The sequence below is a fragment of the Trematomus bernacchii genome, unplaced genomic scaffold, assembly GCF_902827165.1.
Source record: "Trematomus bernacchii unplaced genomic scaffold, fTreBer1.1, whole genome shotgun sequence".
Classification (NCBI taxonomy): Eukaryota; Metazoa; Chordata; class Actinopteri; order Perciformes; family Nototheniidae; genus Trematomus; species Trematomus bernacchii.
The window spans coordinates 8,301,430-8,325,101 of NW_022987567.1; the positions used below are offsets into that span (position 1 = coordinate 8,301,430).

The following is a 23,672-nucleotide window of genomic DNA, read 5'->3' on the forward strand; positions in this document are numbered from 1 at the left end:
TGCTGCGTGTGTGTGTGTGAGTGAGTGAGTGTGTGAGGGAGGAAGGCTATACCTGCATGCGTCTATCGATTATAGCCGAGGACGAGCACATCTCTCCCCCCCCCCCCCCCCCCCCCCCCACCTCCACCACCAAGTTGTATTTATAGGAATTTCTTGCAGATTTTTTAATTTTTTAACATGCATCAGAAAGCGTGTTCCTGGAGTCTCAGCTGTGTGCAGATGTGCAGCATGAACAGCAGCATGCATGTTAAACTCCATGCACTGGAGAGCAGCAACACTGTTGTACGGCTGGCCATTAAAGGCCTATAGTGTGACGTACGGTTGACGCACAAGACGGGGTGCATCTATGAAAAATAATTACCTATACTATGAGTGCAGAGAGCTTCCAATGGCTCCAATCACTGGTCAGAGTGGGGAACAGGAATTAGATGAGAAAAAACATCTGTACTTTACTCTTTTGTACTTTTAAGGCCCCAAATAACACAGAAAGAAAAATAATCTGGATTTAAAATGATTATGCATTTTATTTCAATGTTTTAAGGTTTAATTAGATTGAAGTTGACTAAACACTGACTTATTAAATACATTTTAATTTCCCACAAATATTAAAAGCTGCCCTGCAAGTAGTTGTCCAATCCCCAATGTGTGCATATTAATAACATATACATACATTACACATTCATTGCAAAATTCAGTGTTTCTTTTACCTTTAATGCCCCAAATAACACATCTTAAACCCATTATTTTTCACTCCTTTGAGAGTTACAGTGCAAGAAATAAATCCTGTTTACCGGTGGATTCCTAAAATCCCCCCCACCCCCAACACATGATCTATGACACAGCCGGGATGGTTAGTGTCGCTATGGTGACTTGCTTTTTACAAATAGCGCTGACAATGTCAAGTGTCGCTATGGTTGCAGATGAAAATATGTACGCAGGCTTTTTTTTTTATATGAGAAACATCAAGAACTGAATTATATCTGTCTCCATGGTAACCACAGAGTATAGCAGAGGGAAGAGAGCTCTTTATTTCGCAATAGATCCTCTGCCTATATCTGAAGGAGCATGAAAACACCACGAGGGAGAAAAGGAGGTTTAAAGAGGCCCTATTATGCTCTTTTATGTGTAGCCTTTCCTACTGTGTTATATAGGTTTTAGTGCATGTAAATGGTCTGCTAAAGCCCCCCCCCCCCTCCCTGTAACTCCTCCACTGGACTCCTTTGTTTACTTCCTGAACATAGTGACATCACTGTGTAACACTCGTGCTCCTATTGGCTAGCGCTCCAACACATTGTACTTGATAGGCTGAGGGGCGGGACATCCCTCACCGGTTGACCAATCACAACAGAGCCGGCCAGCTATGGTCCGTTTAAAATCACTGCAAATTACCAAAAGTGTTGGCACTAGTCATGATGCTGATCTCCAGGAAATGGACGGAGGGGACATCTATCTATCTATCTATCTATCTATCTATCTATCTATCTATCTATCTATCTATCTATCTATCTATCTATCTATCTATCTATCTATCTATCTATCTATCTATCTATCTATCTGTCTATCTATCTATCTGTCTATCTGTCTATCTATCTATCTATCTATCTATATATCTATCTATCTATATCTATCTATCATAACCTGACAGTCTATGCTCAGGGCGTAAAAAAAACCTTATAATAACGCAGCGGTTGCCTGAGGGGGCGGGGTCGAGAAAAAAGCACTGCCTGCGAGCTTTCAATTTGGGCAAAAACACCCGTTTACAGAGAGAAGCGCTTGATATCTTTTCGGCGTTGCCTCGCGGGTACATGGAATCCTCTCTTTCAGTGTAACCCGCGTTAGCCCCGCCCGCCCGTGCTGACTTGATACAATTATCTAACAAACCCCACCGGGTGAATGTCGAAAACACTCCATGCTGAAAACGTGCAAGCCGAGGAGCTCCGCAGTGAACGTGGCTGCAGGTTTGTTTTCCTAAACACTAAATGCTGTTACCTTCATACTAAACATTTTTGCCAGTTTGCATTTTAGCTTGTTACGGTTCTTATAGGTTTATTTCACCGCTGACATTTCACTAGGAGAGCTAAATTGTGCCATTTTTGTGGACAGACACGCCTCGCAGACAGCAACTGGCTAGCTGTTAGCTTAGCAAAGTCAACTTCTGCTTCCAGGTAATTCAATTCAAAGGCTTTACTGTCATATGCACAGTAGCTACAGTTTACTTATGGCAATGCACATATTAAGTCCCAAGCTCTTACAACAATGCAACCTGATATATACATATAAGACATAAAACATATTAATAAAACAATACAAATAGTGCAATAAATAACAGGATAGAAATACAATAGTGCAAGACGGATATGCACGTAATGATGGGGAAGTTAAATATATGCTATTTAGAATACGATGAGCTAAAATGTAACATTCTCCTTTTGCGCAGACATTTTTGGTATGTATTTTGGATTAAGGTGGAGATAAAACGGTAAAATGCTCCTTATAAGCTTTCCTACATATAAATTGTTATGCAATAATGCACCTATGAATATATGTGTTGTGTGGTGAACCCGGATACATCTGCTAGCTGTGTTTGCTTGGCTCATGCTAGTTAAATGCTGCTAATTCCTTAGCTGTGTAGGCGGTAAACAGCTTCTCTATATAACTTAGCAAGGCCTCAGCACAGTGAGGTTTTTTTGCAGAAGTATAACCGGCTTTTGATTTTTGTGTAAAACTGGTAACAGTGGGCAGTGCAAGTGGGAGGAATGCATGCAGGGTAGTTTGAGACTATATTTAAAGTTTTCACTGCTAGATCCTTTCTGTTTTTAACACTGAACTACACGGACAACATTTATTCTGCAGCATGCATACTTTGCATTTCAGCTAAAGCCAATGTTAGTTATCATGAGCAGTATTACACTACATCCTGTGTCCTTAGACCCCCCCCATTGGGATATACACAATATCGCTGATATGCTATGTTTAATGTTAATCTGCAATGGAAACACTTCCATTAAAAGGTTTCAAGGACATTAAAATAATCCTTCTTGGAAAAAAAACATCTTAAAAAGCTATATTTAGAAGCTATTTTTAGAAAGAACTGGCACTGAATTTGTTTTTTCCTGCATGACATATCACCTTTTAGATTTCGGACAACCAGATAAAAAATATACCTTTTATTTGTAACTAAACCACAACTATTTATATAAAACATGCTGGAGACTTATTGTTATTTATGTATTACAGTACAAGTCTATGCCTGTGTGTGTTCAAATGTAGCCTGGCTTTTACCACCTTTCTTTTCAATTATATATTTTGTTGTTGTTGTTGTTGTTGCAGATCCAGGTAGAGGAGCCTGTTTCCATTCCACTGCCAAACAATGGAGAAAATGGAGGTGAAAATGGAAGAGGAGGAAGACAACTCATTCAGCAACACTGACACAAATGGTACGATCCAGCACATATAGACCATCATTTAAACAGCACTTTTCATACACAACACATGCAGCTCAAAGTGCTTTAGAAAATGACACATCACGAGTTAAAAACGGGAGGCGTGTGGTGCAGTGGGTTGTGCGTAGGTGTTCGGATCAGGGGAGCACAGGTTCAAACCCCACTGCAGTCAGCATGGGACACTTCACCCCAAATTGCTCCTGTGGGGATTGCCCACAGTATTGAGTATGTAAGTCGCTTTGGATAAAAGCGTCTAACAAGTGACATGTAATGTAAAAACAAACAAGAAATTCCCCTCGTTAAGAACGTTACAGGTACATGCAGCACAATATAACATTTTATCATGTTAATAGACACACGGAGGTAAAAGGTATGATTATAACAATATAATAACATAAATAAATAATGGTTTCTCTCCGACAGATAAGACACAAGACAACTGAGTCGATGCAACAATGTAAAACCCCATAAAGCAAAGTGAACATATAGGTACAACAGAAAGAAAAAGATAATAGTAATAAAAATGCCATCATTCTAATGAAGGTTAAACGATTAAGAAAAAAAAGACCAACGTAAAAAGAAGTATTGCTATTGAAGCATGTTAGATGAATAAAATAAGATAAAATCCTTTAAAGGTCCCATGTCATGCTTTTCTGGTTATCACCCGTCCCCTTGTGTGTTATGAAGGTTGTTCTGCATGTAAACGGTCTGCAGAGTCTCAAACCCTCAAAGTACACCCTGTAGCGAGTAAAACTCTAACACAGAAAAGACCTGTCTATGCTGCCCCAGAACGCCTCGTTGGAGATTTCTCTTTTTCCATTTGTTTCTTCGTCATGCGGTTCCCGGAACCAAAATGGACCAATCTGCGGAGCTCCTCACACACCAGGACATTTTCAACTAACAGGGAGTCCCATTGACTTGCATAGAGCTCCCTGAACGCTGGTAATAGACGAGTTGGGATGGTGGAGAAATGCTCTCCGCAGACGCATTCTCACAGCGTTATAAACCTTTTTCTAACTCAATATCAAGCCACACTTATTGTGTTTACTTCGGCTGTGAGTGTTTGTGTGTGCTCAGGATGAGTTTCCCGCTGTATCGCCGACCCGGAAACCACACCAGTAAGCCAGATCATTGGGCAGCGAGCCTCGCAACGTCCCGACCAATCAGAGCACACTGGGCTCACAGGGGGAGGGGGGGGCAGGAGCTCCAACAAGCCGTGTAGGACAGAGAGTGAATACACATACTATACAGAGATGCTGTATGAGAAACCAATGTGAGTTTGGAACATTGCACAATATAAATCTATTCTAGTAGACCTTATCAATGGAATTATGATCAGTAGAAATGGCCATGGACCTTTAAGATAAATAAAACAATATTTTATTTAGCCTTTATTTATACAGGTGTAAAATCTCATTGAGACACAAGGTCTCATTTGCAAGAGAGACCTGTCAGTGGTAACACTACCACACAAAGTTACAGACAGACAGGACACTAAACACAGGCAACAATAAAATACAACATCGTAAAAAAAGTAGTCATTGAAATCCATATAAAGTATTAAAAATAATATTTAAGTAATATAAAAAGCTAATCTAAAAAGATGTGTCTTTAGCTGGTGTTATATATCCAGGTTTGAACACAGCACCTGATCATTAGTCCATTTGAAAGGAGGCAAAAAGAGAATTCCTGGCTACCGCTACGTAGCATGTGGACATGTCAGATGGTGGAGGGTGTCTCCTGTCCAGGACACTGCTGTTCATCTGATCTGCACGCTTTTTCATCCAGGAAGCGGACATCATGGTGCCGGACATGTTCCAGGATGGAGTTGGCTCCCATATGAAACCCATTATTTGGGCAGAACAAACTGTAGACCTAGAACTCTCCATGTTCATTCATTTTGATAACTTTATTTGTTTCCTACGTATTTTTTTATTAAATGTTCTTTCTGCAAAACAAAACATAATTACATACATGAAAGGTGAGAAGAAGTCATACAAGTACACAATGACATAAATATATCATAACAATAAATAACTAAGACGCCAAAGAGGGAGATTTCTCACTATTAACCCTTCAGTGGATTTGGCTCGTTATTATTTATTAACACTCCAGGATGGAGTTGGCTCCCGTATGAAACCCATTGTTTGGGCAGAACAAACTGTAGACCAAGAACTCTCCATTTTCATTTATTTTGATAACTTTTAAAACATTTTAAATATATTTAACAACAACAAAGACACATCATTACATACAAGAAAGGTTAGAAGAAGAAATACAAGTACACAATGACATTAATATATAAATATTAGGGATGCTCCGATCGCTATCAGCCGATATTCTCTCTATAAATGCCTATCAGGAGAGCCGATCACATGACGTAAAATACATGACACTTTTCTCTGTGCGCGGCAAAACAAGCTCGCCGAAATGGCTTCACCAGTCTGGCAGTATTTTAAGGTGTCCGAAAAAGACAGTAAAATAGCGGTATGCAACGTGTGTGTGAAGCAGACATCCTGCAGCTCCGCCCGATGTGACGGACCGGTGAGCGGAGCAACACACACACTTACCTTACACACTATTTGATCTACCTCTGGAACAAGCTAAACTAGTTATACATATATTTATTCTTCACTGTCGGGTCACTCATTACTGGATCAGTGAGCTGCATGAGACGATACAGACGGGCTGTGAGGAGAGAGAGGGGGAGAGAGCGCTCATTTCTCCCGTGTTATTATCCAAAGTTAATGTAAACTTGAATAATGTACTTCATCTGAATGTAATAATGATGTAGGTTGTTGTTTGTGGAAGCGCCAGTGAATGAGCCCCATTAACTGAGTTTTGAACATCACTTTAAATGGAAGATCCCCATAGGCCCCGCCCACTCGATCGAATCGGCGATCGGTATCGGCCGTTACTGATTCCGGCGATCGGCCCCAAAATTGGCGATCGGAGCATCCCATATAAATATTTATCAATAGTGTTTTATTGTCCGAGTTGATCGATTTTTTTTATCTTCACGGTCTACTGTTTATTGAATACTGCTTTAATTCTATTTTGAGATGTTTAAATTCTAGTATTGTTTAATTTCTACTTATGTGCAATGCCTTGTTTTGGTTTGTTGTTTTTAATGCCGCTGTAATGCAAACATTTCCCAATTTGTGATCAATAGAATACCTCTTATCTTATCTCATATTTAAAGACACGTCACCAACATATTTTTTTATAAATTAGTGCGATATTCATATCACAGTAGGTGCGATATTTGGTAAATGCAAAATGTGTGAAAATATCTTGGAGCTGCAGAGAAATCCCATCCTGCTAACAGCATTCTGCAGACTTAATAAAAAAATCCTTGTATTGTACAGATTCTCTTTAAGAAAATACTTATTAGTGGTAATGTGACAAATGTTTCAGATGTAGTAATTCCCTCTAAAATCCTAAATCATATTGCAATTCAAGTTTCAAGGCTTTTATTGTCATGTGTACATAGCTACAGTGTAGATATGACATTGAAAATCTGAGGTCACTGTTAGGAAAATATCACTCCAACAGTGCAACACAATAAAACAGTGCAAGTAAATACAATAACATTGAATATAATAGTGCAGAATAGTCTATATACAACGGTCTCAAAATAATCGGAATAAGCTATTTGCTCCAAACTGTGCAGCCCTATTTCTTCGTCCTGCCGTGCCACATTTGGAAATGGTCGAACTCTACAGAGTGTCGTTGAAGGTATTACTCTGTTTGTTAATGATGAAACCCTCGATACAGACTCACCTGAGCTGTGTTCCCTCGCAGGTAAACGGCCAGCGGACGACATGGAGGAAGAGCACGTGTTCAAACGTTCTCGCAACGCAGACGAGATGGTGGAGCTGCGAGTTCTTCTGCAGAGCAAAGTAAACACCGTTAACATGTACACTTGGATATGTATGTGTTGGACTGTTTACCTCCGATGATCAAAGTAGAGAGGCACTGATTTGCATTTTCTTTGCCTTTTCCCAATTTGTGACTGATTTTCTTTCTAAGAAGTGTGTGTGTGTGTGTGTGTGTGTGTGTGTGTGTGTGTGTGTGTGTGTGTGTGTGTGTGTGTGTGTGTGTGTGTGTGTGTGTGTGTGTGTGTGTGTGTGTGTGTGTGTGTGTGTGTGTGTGTGTGTGTGTGTGTGTGTGTGTGTGTGTGTGTGTGTGTGTGTGTGTGTGTGTGTGTGTGTGTGTGTGTGTGTGTGTGTGTGTGTGTGTGTGTGTGTGTGTGTGTGTGTGTGTGTGTGTGTGTGTGTGTGTGTGTGTGTGTGTGTGTGTGTGTGTGTGTGTGTGTGTGTGTTGTGTGTGTGTGTGTGTGTGTGTGTGTGTGTGTGTGTGTGTGTGTGTGTGTGTGTGTGTGTGTGTGTGTGTGTGTGTGTGTGTGTTGCACAATCTGAAAACACTTTCTTTTCACCTACAGAATGCTGGTGCTGTTATCGGAAAGGGTGGCAAGAACATAAAAGCCCTGCGCACTGACGTGAGTAAACGGATGATATTCAGAAAAAATATTTTGCAGCTGAGGAGCAAATTTAGAAGGCTACATTTATATAATCCAGACCTAAAATCCTTTTAACGAGGCCGTATTATGCTTTTTTGGGGTTTTCCCTTCCCTGTAGTGTGTTCTATAGGTTTTTATACATGTCAATAGTCTGCAAAGCCTGACATCCAAAAAGTTCCGGAACAAGTGACTTCACTAAGGAACACTTGTGCTTCTATTGGCTAGCGCTCCAACACATTGTACGTGATAGGCTAAGGGGCGGGACATCTCTAAGCGGTTGACCAATCACAACAGAGCCGGCCAGCTAACCAATCAGAGCAGACTGGGCTCTGGTTTCAGACAGAGGGTGAAAAGAGGTGCTGCAGCACAGGCAGTCACTACATACTGATATACACCTGAACATCATCAGGAGAGGACTCTTTAAAGTAGAGACACTACATACTGATATACACCTGAACATCAGCAGGAGAGGACTCTTTAAAGTAGAGACACTACATACTGATATACACCTGAACATCAGCAGGAGAGGACTCTTTAAAGTAGAGACACTACATACTGATATACACCTGAACATCAGCAGGAGAGCACTCTTTAAAGTAGAGACACTACATACTGATATACACCTGAACATCAGCAGGAGAGCACTCTTTAAAGTAGAGACACTACATACTGATATACACCTGAACATCAGCAGGAGAGGACTCTTTAAAGTAGAGACACTACATACTGATATACACCTGAACATCAGCAGGAGAGGACTCTTTAAAGTAGAGACACTACATACTGATATACACCTGAACATCAGCAGGAGAGGACTCTTTAAAGTAGAGACACTACATACTGATATACACCTGAACATCAGTAGGAGAGGACTCTTTAAAGTAGAGACACTACATACTGATATATACCTGAAAGTGAGTATAATGTCCGCTCTAATGATAAAGACTAGCAGGCTCATTTGTTCCCAGTCCTCTTGTGATCCAGTTCCTCTGGAAGGTTCCTCAAAGCCTGAGTCTCAGGGCTTTACATCTCCAAACTGTTGTTTAAATCGTGTCCAATCGTGTCACACTTCCTGTTCCTTCTTCACTCACCACAGTTTTTCACTATTGGGACACAAAGTAAAGCTTGTATTCAATTAAAATGTATTCCTTCTCCCCCTCTTCCCCCCCCTTCTCCTGTACTTTTTTTGTTTTGCTTTTATTTTCGGCCAACCTTCCTCTCCGTTGTCCATGTACTGGATCGACATGCCCCACCCACTGACGTTGGCCCCGCCCATAAACCGTGCCCCTAAATGTGATTGAAAACCCCCGCCCAATGCCAACCTCCTCCACCACAACCACCACCACAACCTCCACCTCCTCCTCCACCTCCACCTGCAGTTCAATGCCAGTGTTTCAGTCCCAGACAGCAGTGGCCCAGAGCGGTATGTCCCACCAGTTATTGCCTCACTGCCTGATTAGAACAGAGAAAAAAAACATGTCTTTTGATAACTTCTGTTTCATATTTTATACACATGACGGTTTACTTCCCCATTCCTTACCCCTAAACTACCCCCCTTTCTTCACTTTGTAAGAGACGTGTGTTGTTTTTCCTTTTGATTTCTCTGTCCATTATTAAGCATCTTCATTGAGTTTGACTTTGTTTATTGACCATGCAGAGAATCACTGACGACCAACTAGGGCTGCACAATATATCGTGTCGGAAAATGTACTCAAACACATCATGCTACAACTTTTTCCATGACTTATTTATGCAACTATTTCATGATGAATCAATAAGTAAGGAATTTATCTGACGTCTTTTAACCTCTTTCCTTCTCTCCCTCGATCCTCCGCAGCAACAGTCATTATTGTGCTTAGTAGCGGTGTGTTATTGAGTATTAACAACCTCTGAGAAGTCTAAATTGACCAATCAGAATCGAGTATTCCACTCCGCCGTGTAATAAGTAAGGGATAATGTGCAGCGAGGCGGTCATTAATATCCACAGCTGACGTTAAATTGACCTGCTGATTTATATGACTGTAAATAGTCACTTGATCCTCCTGAGCAACGGTCTGTTATCCTTAGCAATGGTCTGTTATCCTTAGTAACATTCTGTTATCCTTAGTAACGGTCTGTTATCCTTAGCAACGGTCTGTTATCCTTAGTAACGGTCTGTGATCCTTAGCAACGGTCTGCTATCCTTAGTCTTCTTCTTCGAGTCCGTAGCAATCTCAGATGTCGTTCTGCCAGTATCGGGCACAGGCCACAGCTGATGGGGTAGGTTCTGCCAGGTCTTCTGGACTGCACCGGGGGGCATCGGCACATTCCAGTAGGTGGGACATTGTCTGCACTGATCCTTAGTAACGTTCTGTTATCCTTAGTAACATTCTGTTATCCTTAGCAACGGTCTGTTATCCTTAGTAACGTTCTGTTATCCTTAGTAACGTTCTGTTATCCTTAGCAACGGTCTGTTATCCTTAGCAACGTTCTGTTATCCTTAGCAACGTTCTGTTATCCTTAGTAACGTTCTGTTATCCTTAGTAACGGTCTGTTATCCTTAGTAACGGTCTGTTATCCTTAGTAACGGTCTGTTATCCTTGGCATCGGTCTGTTATCCTTAGTAACGGTCTGTTATCCTTGGCATCGGTCTGTTATTGAGTATTAACCTCTGAAATTGACCAATAACAATCCGGTATTCAACTTCACCGTGTGATCATATTCTTTTTAAATGTCCTATTGGAAATATGTTGCTTGTCAGACTTAATAGATCAGAAAGAAATATCATTATGTAGAATATTAATTTCACTATCTAATGCACACGGACACAGTAGCATTAGAAGCCTTTCTTTGGTTTTGCAGTTACACGCTAACAAGCATAGCTATTAAACACAGTGAAAAAAAGTCTGCAAGCTTGTAATCGTGGATGTATACAACGCAAGATTCAAAATATTTGCAAATACTTTTTGAGAAAGATCCTGCATTCACGATAATTCTACTGTGGTATTACCCAATATAACCATCACAACATTTTCTTATGATTTAAGTAAAAATAAGCTTTTCGTACCGCTTTCACAGATCGATGAGTTTTAATCTAGCCTACAATCTTTAGGGCGACAGTACTGCATTTTTTTTTACATCGCAGAAAAAAGTGTCTTTCCTATATCGTGCAGCCCTACAACAAACTACCTACTGGGAGTTAGCATCATGTTGGTTAGCGTCACAAATTTCCCTTCCAGTGATGTTTTTATTTCACCATAAACTTGTAGAAACTCTCGCTCTGTCCTCTGTGGCCCACTTTGCCCACTTCCTCCCCCCTTTCTCCCCCAATGTTGTCAACATCACTGTCAATGATTTCTGCGAGAGGCTCCGCCCACTTTTCTGTCACTCATCATTAATGTATTCTTCTTTATGTCATTGTGCTGCATCCCTTATGTCAAATTTCTCCCAGGAAACATCCGATCAGAGCTCCATACCCTCCCCCGACCCAAAACTACACCCCTCTGCTCTTTTACTCTCTTCTTCTGCCCCCCCCCCCCCCCCCACCCTTATCCCAACCCCTGATCAATATAAGAAGACGTGCTGGTGGTGAAATCGTGTTTTCAAAAGCTTTTGTTTGATTTCCCAACTTCCTTGTGGTGGGATTGTTATAGAAGACCCCCCCCTCTCTCTCTTTCTCCTTCCCAACTTTTTGTGGCCACGCTATTGAAGCCGCCCCCCCCCTTCTCCCAAAATGATCTTATATTGAGTGTATGTCAATTGTTCTTCTTTACATCCTATAATGCCTTGATTCCTTTCGGCCGACATTGTTCCTGACAGAATCCTGAGCGTGAACGCCAGCATCGACACGATCGGAGACATTCTGCTGAAAATCATCCCTACTCTAGAGGAGGTAAGTCAACGAGTTTAAGAGGCGCTATTCTGCTATTTTGGGGGTTTTCCCTTTCCCTGTAGTATAGGTCTTTGTGCCTGTACTGGTCTGCAAAGGCTCCAAAGTTCTTGAACATGGTGACAGTATGTTACAATCGCGCTCCTAGTGGCTAGCTCTCCAACACATGATAGGCTAAGGGGAGGGACATCTCTAAGCGGTTGACCAATCACAACAGAGCCGGCCAGCTAACCAATCCGAGCAGACTGGGCTCTGGTTTCAGACAGAGGGTGAAAAGAGGTGCTGCAGCACAGGCAGTATGAGAAAAATAAAGAGCTTTTTGAACATTAAAGCACGGAGACATGTCACAGTAGAGACACTACATACTGATATACATCTGAACATCAGCAGGAGAGGACTCTTTAAAGTAGAGACACTACATACTGATATACACCTGAACATCAGCAGGAGAGGACTCTTTAAAGTAGAGACACTACATACTGATATACACCTGAACATCAGCAGGAGAGGACTCTTTAAAGTAGAGACACTACATACTGATATACACCTGAACATCAGCAGGAGAGGACTCTTTAAAGTAGAGACACTGCATACTGATATACACCTGAACATCAGCAGGAGAGGACTCTTTAAAGTAGAGACACTACATACTGATATACACCTGAACATCAGCAGGAGAGGACTCTTTAAAGTAGAGACACTACATCCTGATATACACCTGAACATCAGCAGGAGAGGACTCTTTAAAGTAGAGACACTACATACTGATATATACCTGAACATCAGCAGGAGAGGACTCTTTTAAAGTAGAGACACTACATACTGATATACACCTGAACATCAGCAGGAGAGGACTCTTTAAAGTAGAGACACTACATACTGATATACACCTGAACATCAGCAGGAGAGGACTCTTTAAAGTAGAGACACTACATCCTGATATACACCTGAACATCAGCAGGAGAGGACTCTTTAAAGTAGAGACACTACATACTGATATACACCTGAACATCAGCAGGAGAGGACTCTTTAAAGTAGAGACACTACATACTGATATACACCTGAACATCAGCTGGAGAGGACTCTTTAAAGTAGAGACACTACATACTGATATACACCTGAACATCAGCTGGAGAGGACTCTTTAAAGTAGAGACACTACATACTGATATACACCTGAACATCAGCAGGAGAGGACTCTTTAAAGTAGAGACACTACATACTGATATACACCTGAACATCAGCAGGAGAGGACTCTTTAAAGTAGAGACACTACATACTGATATACACCTGAACATCAGCAGGAGAGGACTCTTTAAAGTAGAGACACTACATACTGATATACACCTGAACATCAGCAGGAGAGGACTCTTTAAAGTAGAGACACTACATACTGATATACACCTGAACATCAGCAGGAGAGGACTCTTTAAAGTAGAGACACTACATACTGATATACACCTGAAATTTGCAGAATATGACCCCTTTAATAGAAATTGGGAATGGCCCAATATTTCGTATTTAAGGGTTGGAAAGAGTTTTGGGCTCTACGGACCGCTCTGATGTTGCTTTTGTGTGTTTTTTTTTTTAGTACCAGCATTACAGTGGGACAGATTTTGACTCGGAGCTTCGTCTGCTGATCCACCAGAGCCTGGCGGGGGGGATCATCGGGGTGAAAGGAGCCAAGATTAAGGAGCTGAGAGAGGTAGGACAGAGGCCAGATTAACAGGAGATTAATTGTTAAAATAATCGAGTTTATACATGTATGAAAACACTACTTTTTATCTGGCATTATTGGTTAGTTCAGTATGGAGGACTAAAGCTGCCAAAACAATAAATAAATGCAATAATGCCTAAAATGTAAAAAAAATATGCTTTGTAATAAAATAAAATATATATATATATATATATAATTCATTCATAAATAATTAAATACGGAAATGTTTGTCAGGCACATTTCATGTATGCATATTTTAGTGTCATTATTTATTGTAATGGCAGCATTATCCTTCCATAGATTAGTAGCAGAGTTATCAAAGTGGATTTAATTGGTTTAATATGTTCCCGTTTCCTGCCCAGAACACCCAGACCACCATCAAGCTGTTCCAGGAATGCTGTCCTCACTCCACCGACAGAGTTGTTTTGGTCGGAGGGAAACCAGAGCGAGTCGTCGAGTGTATAAAAGTTATCTTGGAGCTGGTGGCCGAGGTCAGTCTTAATTTACTTTATTGCATGGCTTCAGAGGTGGGAAGTAATGGAGTACAAATACGTTTCTGTACTTAAGTACATTTTTCTGGTATCAGTATTTTACTCCACTACTTATTTTTCTGACAACTTTTTACTTCTTACATTTTGAACACAAATACCTGTACTTTCTACTTCTTACATTTTGAACACAAATACCTGTACTTTCTACTTCTTACATGTTGAACACAAATACCAGTACTTTCTACTTCTCACATGTTGAACACAAATACCTGTACTTTCTACTTCTTACATGTTGAACACAAATACCTGTACTTTCTACTTCTTACATGTTGAACACAAATACCTGTACTTTCTACTTCTTACATGTTGAACACAAATACCTGTACTTTCTACTTCTTACATTACAAGTACAAGTACATTTCAAAGCCCTCTTTACTTTTACTTGAGTAAAGAAGTTTAGTCAGTATTTTTTAAACACGAGTATCTGTACTTCTACTTGAGTAAAGGATGTGTGTACTTTTGCCATCTCTGCATGGCTTAGTTGAATACTCGATTCTGATTGGTCAATTCGGACATTTTAGAGGTCAATATGACAACGGCTGTTTTTCACAGTTTTTTCATTTCCTATAAAAATACATTTAAACGAGAACAAGAAACTGCTAAACTAAGTTAAAGAATTAAAACAGTTTTTACTCGTTATACAATTACATTACATTATATAAAGACAACTTTAAATCTCATAAAGTAAATGTTAAACAAGCAATCTTTTTTTTGTTTGGTACAGCTTTTTAAATTAAATTTCCAGAAATAAATGTTGTGAAATAATCAAATAAATACAAGTTAGATAGATATATATATATTTTTTAATAATTCCCTTTTACCTTTTTATTCCACAGGCGCCTATCAAAGGCCGAGCGCAGCCTTACGACCCGAACTTCTACAACGAGACGTACGACTACGGCGGCTTCACCGTTGTTTTCGAGGAGCGAGGCAGGCGACCAATCGGAGGGGGGGGTTTCCCCATGAGGGTTCGGGGGGGCTTCGATCACATGCCTCCCCCCTCCAGAGGCAGCAGGCCGATGCCCCCCTCCTCCAGACGGGACTATGATGACATCAGCCCGCGACGGGGTCCTCCTCCTCCTCCATTGAACCGAGGAGGAGGTAGAGGAGGGAGCCGAGCGAGAAATCTGCCTCTTCCTCCTCCACCGCTGCCAAGAGGAGGGTGAGGAGAGGCCCTTTAAAGTCAAAAAGGGTTTAAAAAGAATGGATAAAATACAATAAAAAGACAGTAAAAACTATAAAATGTCGGACTCAGGAGGACAGACGTAGGGACATCTAAGCTCTCTATCTATAGGCTTTATTTAAAAGGAAGGTCTTCAGAAACAGAGACGGTTTAAACGTCCCACAGTGGGGGACATGTCCAATACATTTGTTTTTAGAAACCAGTCACATAATTAGTGTGGTAAGACAAACAGTTCCTAAGCATGGATTACTGTGGTGTGGTTAGAAGTATTAAAGGTCACCTATCATGCTATTTTTAGGCAATAGCATAGGTCTCAGATATATACAAATATATAAAAAACATGTCTATGAAGTATTTTGCTCAAAATACCAAAACAGATCACCCATTGTAGCCATGCCTCATATCCCTCTATTTCACAATAATTGATAATAATAAAAAAGTAGGGGGCTGAGCTCATGCAGGACCCGGCAGCTACTGTCTAAACTAAATGCTGCCGTGATGAAACGCCATATCATGGATTATCAAGGATTATCTCTGAAACAGTATGGAGCTCAAAGGCTTTCTCTCTTGCCGGTTATACCACAAGGTGAGTTCCTTTTTATTTCCTGCTTCTTCACACACATGCTCTCCAGTACAGGTTAGCTCTGAGTGTTAGCGATGCTAATGTAAACACCGACCATATTACGTCCAAAACAGTCGGGCATTGTTTCTGATAGCAACATTTCTGATTGGGCCGTGGGTCCACATTTCAGATATTACGTCATATCGGACGCAAATCTGGATCAGCTCCGTTGTTCCCCCGTTTTTAGAGATTTGGGTACGGAGGAAAAGAGAGAGGGTTTTATTTTCTGACGCTGCGTGAGTTCCCTGACACACCGGGGACACGTATTTATGTATAAAAGACATCAAAAAGTGCATTTTGCATGATAGGTCCCCTTTAACAAAAACGGAATTAATCAAATATGAATAAAATAAATTAACAAAATATAAATGTTTTTATGTATTAATAATGTTCTCAATAACCTGCTTATTTATTGTAATTTATTTATACATGTCTTTTTTTTGTTAATTCAATTCCAAAGTATATTTTGAATGTGTCAATTGTAACGGCAGCTTTAGCCCTCCATAGATTAGGAACCGTAGGAAGTTTGTATTTTAGTTTTCCAACATTTTCCCTGTCCTTGTTTCCAGGGGGGACAGATTCTCTCACGGCAGTTATCACGGCGGCATGGACGACAGACAGAGGTGAGGACAGGGCAGGATTATCTAGAACTCATGATTTGATAGAGATATTATATACATTTATAAAATACAGAGGTGAAAAAACACCAACAATTCAGAGTCTGAACTGATCACATGTCGTCACATAGTCTGCATGTCCCTTCCTGCAATAAGCCTTATACCTAAATAAATCAGTGTAAAATGAAATGTAAATAAATTGGTATAAAACATTTATTGGTTTGATGTATTAATGCATTTAATATAATATAATTATATGTGTGTTTAGTGACAGAAGAGGCCGAGGAGGAGACCGTTACGAGAGCATGGTGAGTGTGTGTCTTCATATTGTGTGTGTGTGTGTGTAGCATGTCTTTTATTGTGAAATATGCTTCAGACGAGGTGATTGGGATTCCTCTTTATGAGTGTAACACACGCACACACACACACACACAGGCATGGTCACCGTGCTGCTCCCCCCCGTGTGTGTGTGTGTGTGTGTGCGCACACTGATCCGGGGCCTGTTGTTGCCTGGCAACAGTTGTCTCCGTGGTTACCGCGGAGCAGCTGAGTACGTAGTCCGGAGATCCACCGGCGCTAGCACAAATGAACTTGAGCTGAAAATAAAAAAAACTGAACCTGAGCAGGCGTCCTTTAGGTCTGAACTGCAAGAACATATACATAAGAAAATGTTTAAAATATTTCTAAAAATGTAGGGAAAAATATGGCGGGATTCAGAACTGCATTTATTGAATTTATAGGATTAAAATAATTACGATGTAATACGATATTTTGTACACAGCTAATGCTAACACCAGCACTATCAAAATGTCCTCTTATTACGCCGTCCTTTAAACTGTTTCTTGTTTTCCTTTCCATCGATCCTGACACGCAGGGTGGAGGAGGATATGGTGAGTGACATTCATTATTTAATCAAACAAAGTCATGTCATTGTTTTAGACATAGTTTTAGACATGTTGCGTATTGTCCACTTCACCAGGGACACTTGGACAATGATCTTTCTTTAATGCAGAGTTTCCTAATTGTTTTTCAGACAAGGAACACTCAGAAGGTAGAAGAAATACTGGGGACCCCCTAACGACCATACATACACAACGAGAGAAATAGGAACATCTTACGGGTTTTAAATTCAATTGCCCCACCCCAACATCAAATAACCGATATAAATTAAATTGGCTAAAAGTAGTAATCCAATATATTAACATTTCAAATTCAGAGAAATGGGATCATTATAAGTTGATTTCAGAAAATAAACACACACACACACAGCACACATACACACACGCGCATACACACACACACACACACACACATACACACATACACACATACACACACACGCATACACACACACGCATACACACACACGCATACACACACACGCATACGCATACACACACACACGCATACACACATACGCATACACACATACGCATACACACGCATACACACATACGCATACACACGCATACACACACACGCATACACACACACACACACACACATACACACACATATACACACACACAGCACACACACAGCACATACATACATACACACACACACGCATACACACACACACACACATACACACACACACACACACATACATACACACACACACACACACACACAGCATGCATACGTAGGCTAAATAAAACACAGATTCTGATTATCATATAATAACACTTTTTTTATTCAGATCAGCTTATATTGTTATACTATTTAAATGCTATAAATGTAATATATCATGGTACTTTACACACACACACACACACACACACGCGCGTATCCAGAAAGGAGGGCGTTTTTGGTGCATGTTGAGGGTCAATAAAACACAGTTTCGGATTTTCATTTAAAAATAATAAACACAACATTATTAACTATTTTAGATTTTAAAATGATTTTATTTATTATTTATGAATAATTCCCTTGTTTTACCTAAATACATCATAATAATGTAGATCTCTCCCTGGGGGTCCCTGTGCCTCACTCTCCTTATTCTTTAGAGCACATAGAGGGAGGAACGGTTCACTTTAGGTGTTTTCTGTATTTATGTTTTCCATCACTTTTCCCTCCTCTTCCTCCCATTTCTCACTCTCTTGTTTCCTCTCCTAAAGACAACAACTCCTCCTGGGAGCACTTCCAGTCTGGTGAGTGGGGATGGATTACGTATACATGTCTCTTCTCTCTTGACCCCTCACCTAAAGGGCTTCTTGTTGCATGCTTTAGTCAAAGATAGAACCACCTGAAATGTTCTTTATCTCCTGATTTCAGGCGGCAGAGGATCGTACAGCGACATCGGAGGCCCAGTCATCACAACACAAGTCACCATCCCAAAAGACGTGAGTGTCCATGCTTCAAAAAACTTAATTTAGTTCAAATATGGAGTTAAAAAACACCATGCTGTTGCCAAAATATCCAATCAACAGATTAGCAGTCAGTCTAATGGCGCATTTCCACTACACGGCCTCGCTCGGTATGGCTAGGCCTCGTTAGGACTGGCTCACTTTATGGCGCATTTCCATTACAGTTTAGGAACTGGGGTAGTATCTATAGTAACGCAGTGTAGGCGGAGCCGTGACGTCATCTTCAATGAGAACCCCAGAAAAACAACATAGCCGTTAGCTGTTAGCACTCAGAGCTCACAGCTCCTCATATCTGTTCAGAAACTGGACAAAAGTTAAACAAGTACACACCACAGACTGTCTGTGTCATGGTGAATACAGTCGCTGGTTTATTTATGTCTGTATAGGCCGTTGTTGTGAGTGTGGACGGTCGGAGCATATACTGCGTTAGCTTAGCCAATCTCCATTCAGAAAACACGCATTTTAAAAGGTTTTTCGCCTGCCGTCTGTCTGCAGACTTGACAAAGCATTAATTCATGGTTTTTACTAACCGGTATCAGTATGTTGTTACTTCGGCATCATTTAGAAACGTGTATTACAATTAAATCACGGTCAAATATGTCCATCTTGTTGTAGTTGTAGCCCCCTTGCCAGCGATGCTCTCTCTAGTTTAGCATACTCAGCCCGACTCAGCCTCGTTGTCTCTGGCCCTAGACCCACGATTTTATGAGGCCAGAAAAACTGTGAATTAGGACCCGCCGGCCGGTACTAGGCCAAGTGGAAACGCAACCAAAAACGGGCCGCTGACGTCACAGCCCTCTTAAACCGTGCTCCGCGCTGTAGTGGAAACGCGCCATAAAGCACTTCCTGTTTGTAAAAGTTGTAAAACATTGATTATTTGATCCTCAATCCGAGCCGGATAAACACATCTACTGGTGTAGTGTGGACCCTTCATACGGATGAATAAAGATGTCCTTACTAGGGTTGGGTACCGAAATCAGGAACCGAAAAGAACTGGAATCGAAAAGCAGAACCAGGAATATATATATATTGGCAAGAAAATCTACAAGAGATTGTACAGTGCAATCAGAGAGATACAGGGTGTTTCTCAATGTCGAGTACGCTTGCTTGGTAGCACATGTCTGCCGAGTCACTTGCTTCAGAAGCGAGGCAAGAATACTTCCTGCCATTCGGAAAACGAAGAGTGGAACAGGCGAGCAGGTGTGCGTCATATGAGAGGCCCCGCCTCTTACATCTTCCGCCACAGATTTGGGGAAATTGGTCCGTGCGCAAAGCATTGTGGGGATTTTAAGACGGCGGAGTCTACTCACATCCCAAGTATGCTGGACTTTGGAACAGTCCTTCTGCGGCACTCGATGACGTAGTATGCTTGAAATAGTGGCTCTGGGGCAGCTTTACTCGACATTGAGAAACACCCACAGTATGTCCACCTTTTAGAAATCAAGAACCGAAAATAACTGGAATCGAAAAGCAGAACCAGGAATATATAGAACTGAAACTGAATGTATATATTTTTTTTACATACATTTGTTATTCCTTTTCAAATTTAACAAACACAGACAATAATAAATCGTAACATATTTAAATATGAAATAAAAAAATATGATATACAAATTAGTTTTTGCTTTGATAAATTAAAATGTTTTTTTTTTAGTGTGTTAAGTTGTGTTCTATTAATATATTGTCATTTAAACGCACAGTTATGAAAATGACGACTATTTATACCAAGGGTGTCAAACTCAAATACACAGTGGGCCAAAATAAAAAAATGGGTACTAGTCGTGGGCCGGACTGGTTCAATGTTTATTGGAGAACTTATTGAAATGAACTTATTGCACATATTAAACCTGGAACTAACAACGCTTAAATGATTGCCTATAAAAACAACATTAAACATTAAATAATCAGTTGCATTCATTTCTTATGGCTCTATCTGCAGCTTGTCCAGAGTCATTTCTTATGATTACATTTCTCCACAGGCCAACAACAGCTTCAAGAAAACTATTTCCCTCAAAGAAAAAAACAAACATGCCCTGTTGTCTCAAGAAACAAAGTGCAGAAGGAAACATCCATGTAAACTCAGTGTGCTGCTCTGTGATGCTAGTTCAAGCCAGATACTTGGCATCTCATCTTGGGTGCAAGTTCATCAATGTTTGGGCTCAGGCTCTGAGCTGAGGAGACCCTCAGGGTTGAGTGAAGGTGTGCGTGCAATATACCGGTGGGCCAGATCTATTAGTAATTACAAATTATCCTGCGGGCCGAAATTAAATCCACCAAGGGCCTGATTTGGCCCCCGGGCCTTGAGTTTGACACGTGTGATTTATACGTTACAAACCACCCATTTTGCTGTAAATAAAGACCTTAAAACACATTTCACTGCTGACCTAACCCTCCTTTGCTCCCCAGCTGGCGGGCTCCATCATCGGGAAGGGGGGCCAGAGGATCAAACAGATCCGCCACGAGTCCGGAGCCTCCATCAAGATTGATGAGCCACTAGAGGGCTCCGAGGACCGAATCATCACCATCACGGGCACGCAGGACCAGATCCAGAACGCCCAGTACCTGCTGCAGAACAGGCACGTTCTCCAGTGACCCCCACCCCCCCCCCACCCCCCTCCCCCCCAACCCACAAAGAGCTGCTATCTGTGGGTCTGCTCTGCATGGAAGTAAACATGGGTTTTGTTGCTGTTTTTAAGATAGTTGATTTCCTTTAATGAGTGTCTGCAGCCAGGTAAAACACACACAAAGAAATACATCAACCATATTCTGGTCCTGCTGTCGTTCTGAAGGGCAACGCTGCAGGTGAAGGAAAATATAGATATCTCCTTAAATCTTCCCCAGATCGTTAGTATAATAAAGGCAATCATTGTTCCTATTGAGGTTTCTAAAATGTTGTATTTGCAAGATAGGCATTATGTATTAAAATCTGTGCTAATTTGGATTTGTTAGGTTAAATGTTCTTGTTTCATTTTCAGTTTTGATAATCTGTTTGTATTTTGAGGAATAAAAAATGCTCCATAAATCAGGCTCTGTTTTGAAATGTGAAGAAAGTACTTTTTGAAATGTTTAATTAACAAATATAACAATTAAACTTCCCCTGTTGGTCATTAGAACAGTCATTTTTTACATTATAACGGTTCTTAAATGTTGTGTTTTAATTTGCTAATGATGCATTCATGTATTCAATCCGTGCAAATTTGCATGGATTTCTGGAATCGGATATTTGCCATTTTCAAAAGTCTTTATTATTTTGAGTCTAGAGAGATTTTATATTCTTCAAATGTGAGGACCTGCTGCTTCTGGGAATAATATGGAAATATATACTTGTTATATATAGAATTGTCAACCCTTTTTATAAACGAAACAATGGAGAAAGTCGTCATTCCACAACACAACCAATCATAAGCTTCAGCCTTATCTGAAACCAGTGTGTAACTTTTGGACGTAATGCAAAGAGCCTTTTAAGAAAGAAATATATTGGTATTTTAATGTTGAGTTTCTGACACACTTCCTCCCTCCTTCTCTACATGTCGAAGCAGTCATGAAGCTTTTCTATTTATTGGCATGCTTTTTAAAATAAATGCTATCATTCCACAATAAAAATGTGTGTGTGAAGCGTCCGATCTCACGTTCCTCTTCCAATAAATATTCCTAATGTTGTCCTACTTTTCATGTGTTTCTGGTTTCAGTGTGAGGCAGTACTCTGGTCGCTTCTTCTAGAAAGGAGAGCGATAAAGAAGAAGAGTGAAGCCATGCCGCCATACTGTTTCCTCCTCTTCCTCAGAGCCGACATTCCCCTGCTTCTCCTCCCCTTTTCTTTCTCACAAAACACAACGATTTTCATTTGAATCTCAAATCTGTCGGACAGATTCTCGTGGAGTGAACCCATCTGTGTTTTTTATTTCAGTGCAGCATGCAGAATGTAATCTCTTTGTCAAGACATTTTGTTTCTTCCCCTCCTTAAAACCTTTAAGCACACTTTCAAAATGAAGCTGCATGGTATCAGAATGGTGAAGTACCATTAAAATAAACTTTGATTTTTACTCAATTTCAGCATACTTTTAAAGTGCTTTTTTGTAAGAGGGGGCTTTATTGAAGTAGTTTGACTTTTCCTTCTTGCAAGAGCTTGGTTGGTTCTTATGTGTGTATGGAAATCAATCCTACTTAAAGAGGCCCTATTTTGGTTTTGGGGTTTTCCCAAATAGATGTCCTACTTTTGCTTTAAGTTGGGATAAATGTGCCAGTGTGATGAAGCAAAAATAGAAGCTGTATAAAGTGTGTGTATATATTTACATGAAGTAAACATTAGTGTCATGAGTGCTGACGTTAAATAGGCCCTACTTTCTTGGAAGGAGATTGCGCCATAAAGCAGGTTAGGTCATCTTTTTTTAAATGTCTTTTCTGCCGCTCATGACTGGCTGTGATTCAACCTTAATATCTGATCTGTTTGATCCATGAGTGTGTTTAATTTTGAAGCATTTTTTAAGTGTGTTTCGGAGCATACAGAGTCCATGTTGGTTGTCCTGTTACCTCCTGCAGGAGTTTAGTAAATAAAGTCTGTCACAGTTCTGCAGAGTGGCTCTACTTTCTGCTCAGAGGTGTAAAGTAACTAACATGTACTCAAGTACTATATTTAAGTACGATTTAGAGGTACTTGTACTTTACTTGAGAATGATAATTGTATGCTACTGTGTACTTCTACTCCACTACAGTTCAGAGGTAAATGGTGTACTTTTACTCCACTACATGTATTTCATCCCTTTAGTTACTTCACAGATGTG

The 23,672-nt window shown here is 40.5% G+C and overlaps 1 protein-coding gene across 4 annotated transcripts; it reads left to right on the plus strand.

Moving 5' to 3' along the window:
- Positions 1-1,838: 1,838 nt before the first annotated feature.
- On the plus strand, positions 1,839-23,460 carry hnrpkl (heterogeneous nuclear ribonucleoprotein K, like). 4 transcript variants are annotated; one of them, XM_034125873.1, is made up of 17 exons: positions 1,839-1,958; positions 3,331-3,437; positions 7,248-7,345; positions 7,888-7,944; positions 9,345-9,388; positions 11,764-11,836; positions 13,424-13,537; positions 13,912-14,040; positions 14,937-15,262; positions 16,475-16,528; positions 16,791-16,830; positions 17,397-17,412; positions 17,556-17,573; positions 18,643-18,675; positions 18,800-18,867; positions 21,298-21,467; positions 22,581-23,460. In XM_034125873.1, the coding sequence occupies exons 2-17, from the start codon at positions 3,371-3,373 to the stop codon at positions 22,609-22,611; spliced, it is 1,338 nt and encodes a 445-aa protein (XP_033981764.1). In that variant the 5' UTR covers positions 1,839-1,958; positions 3,331-3,370; the 3' UTR covers positions 22,612-23,460. The 4 variants fall into 4 exon arrangements, with proteins under 4 accessions (XP_033981764.1, XP_033981767.1, XP_033981765.1 ...); XM_034125876.1 differs by lacking the exon at positions 18,643-18,675; XM_034125874.1 differs by lacking the exon at positions 17,556-17,573.
- The last annotated feature ends 212 nt before the right edge of the window (positions 23,461-23,672 follow it).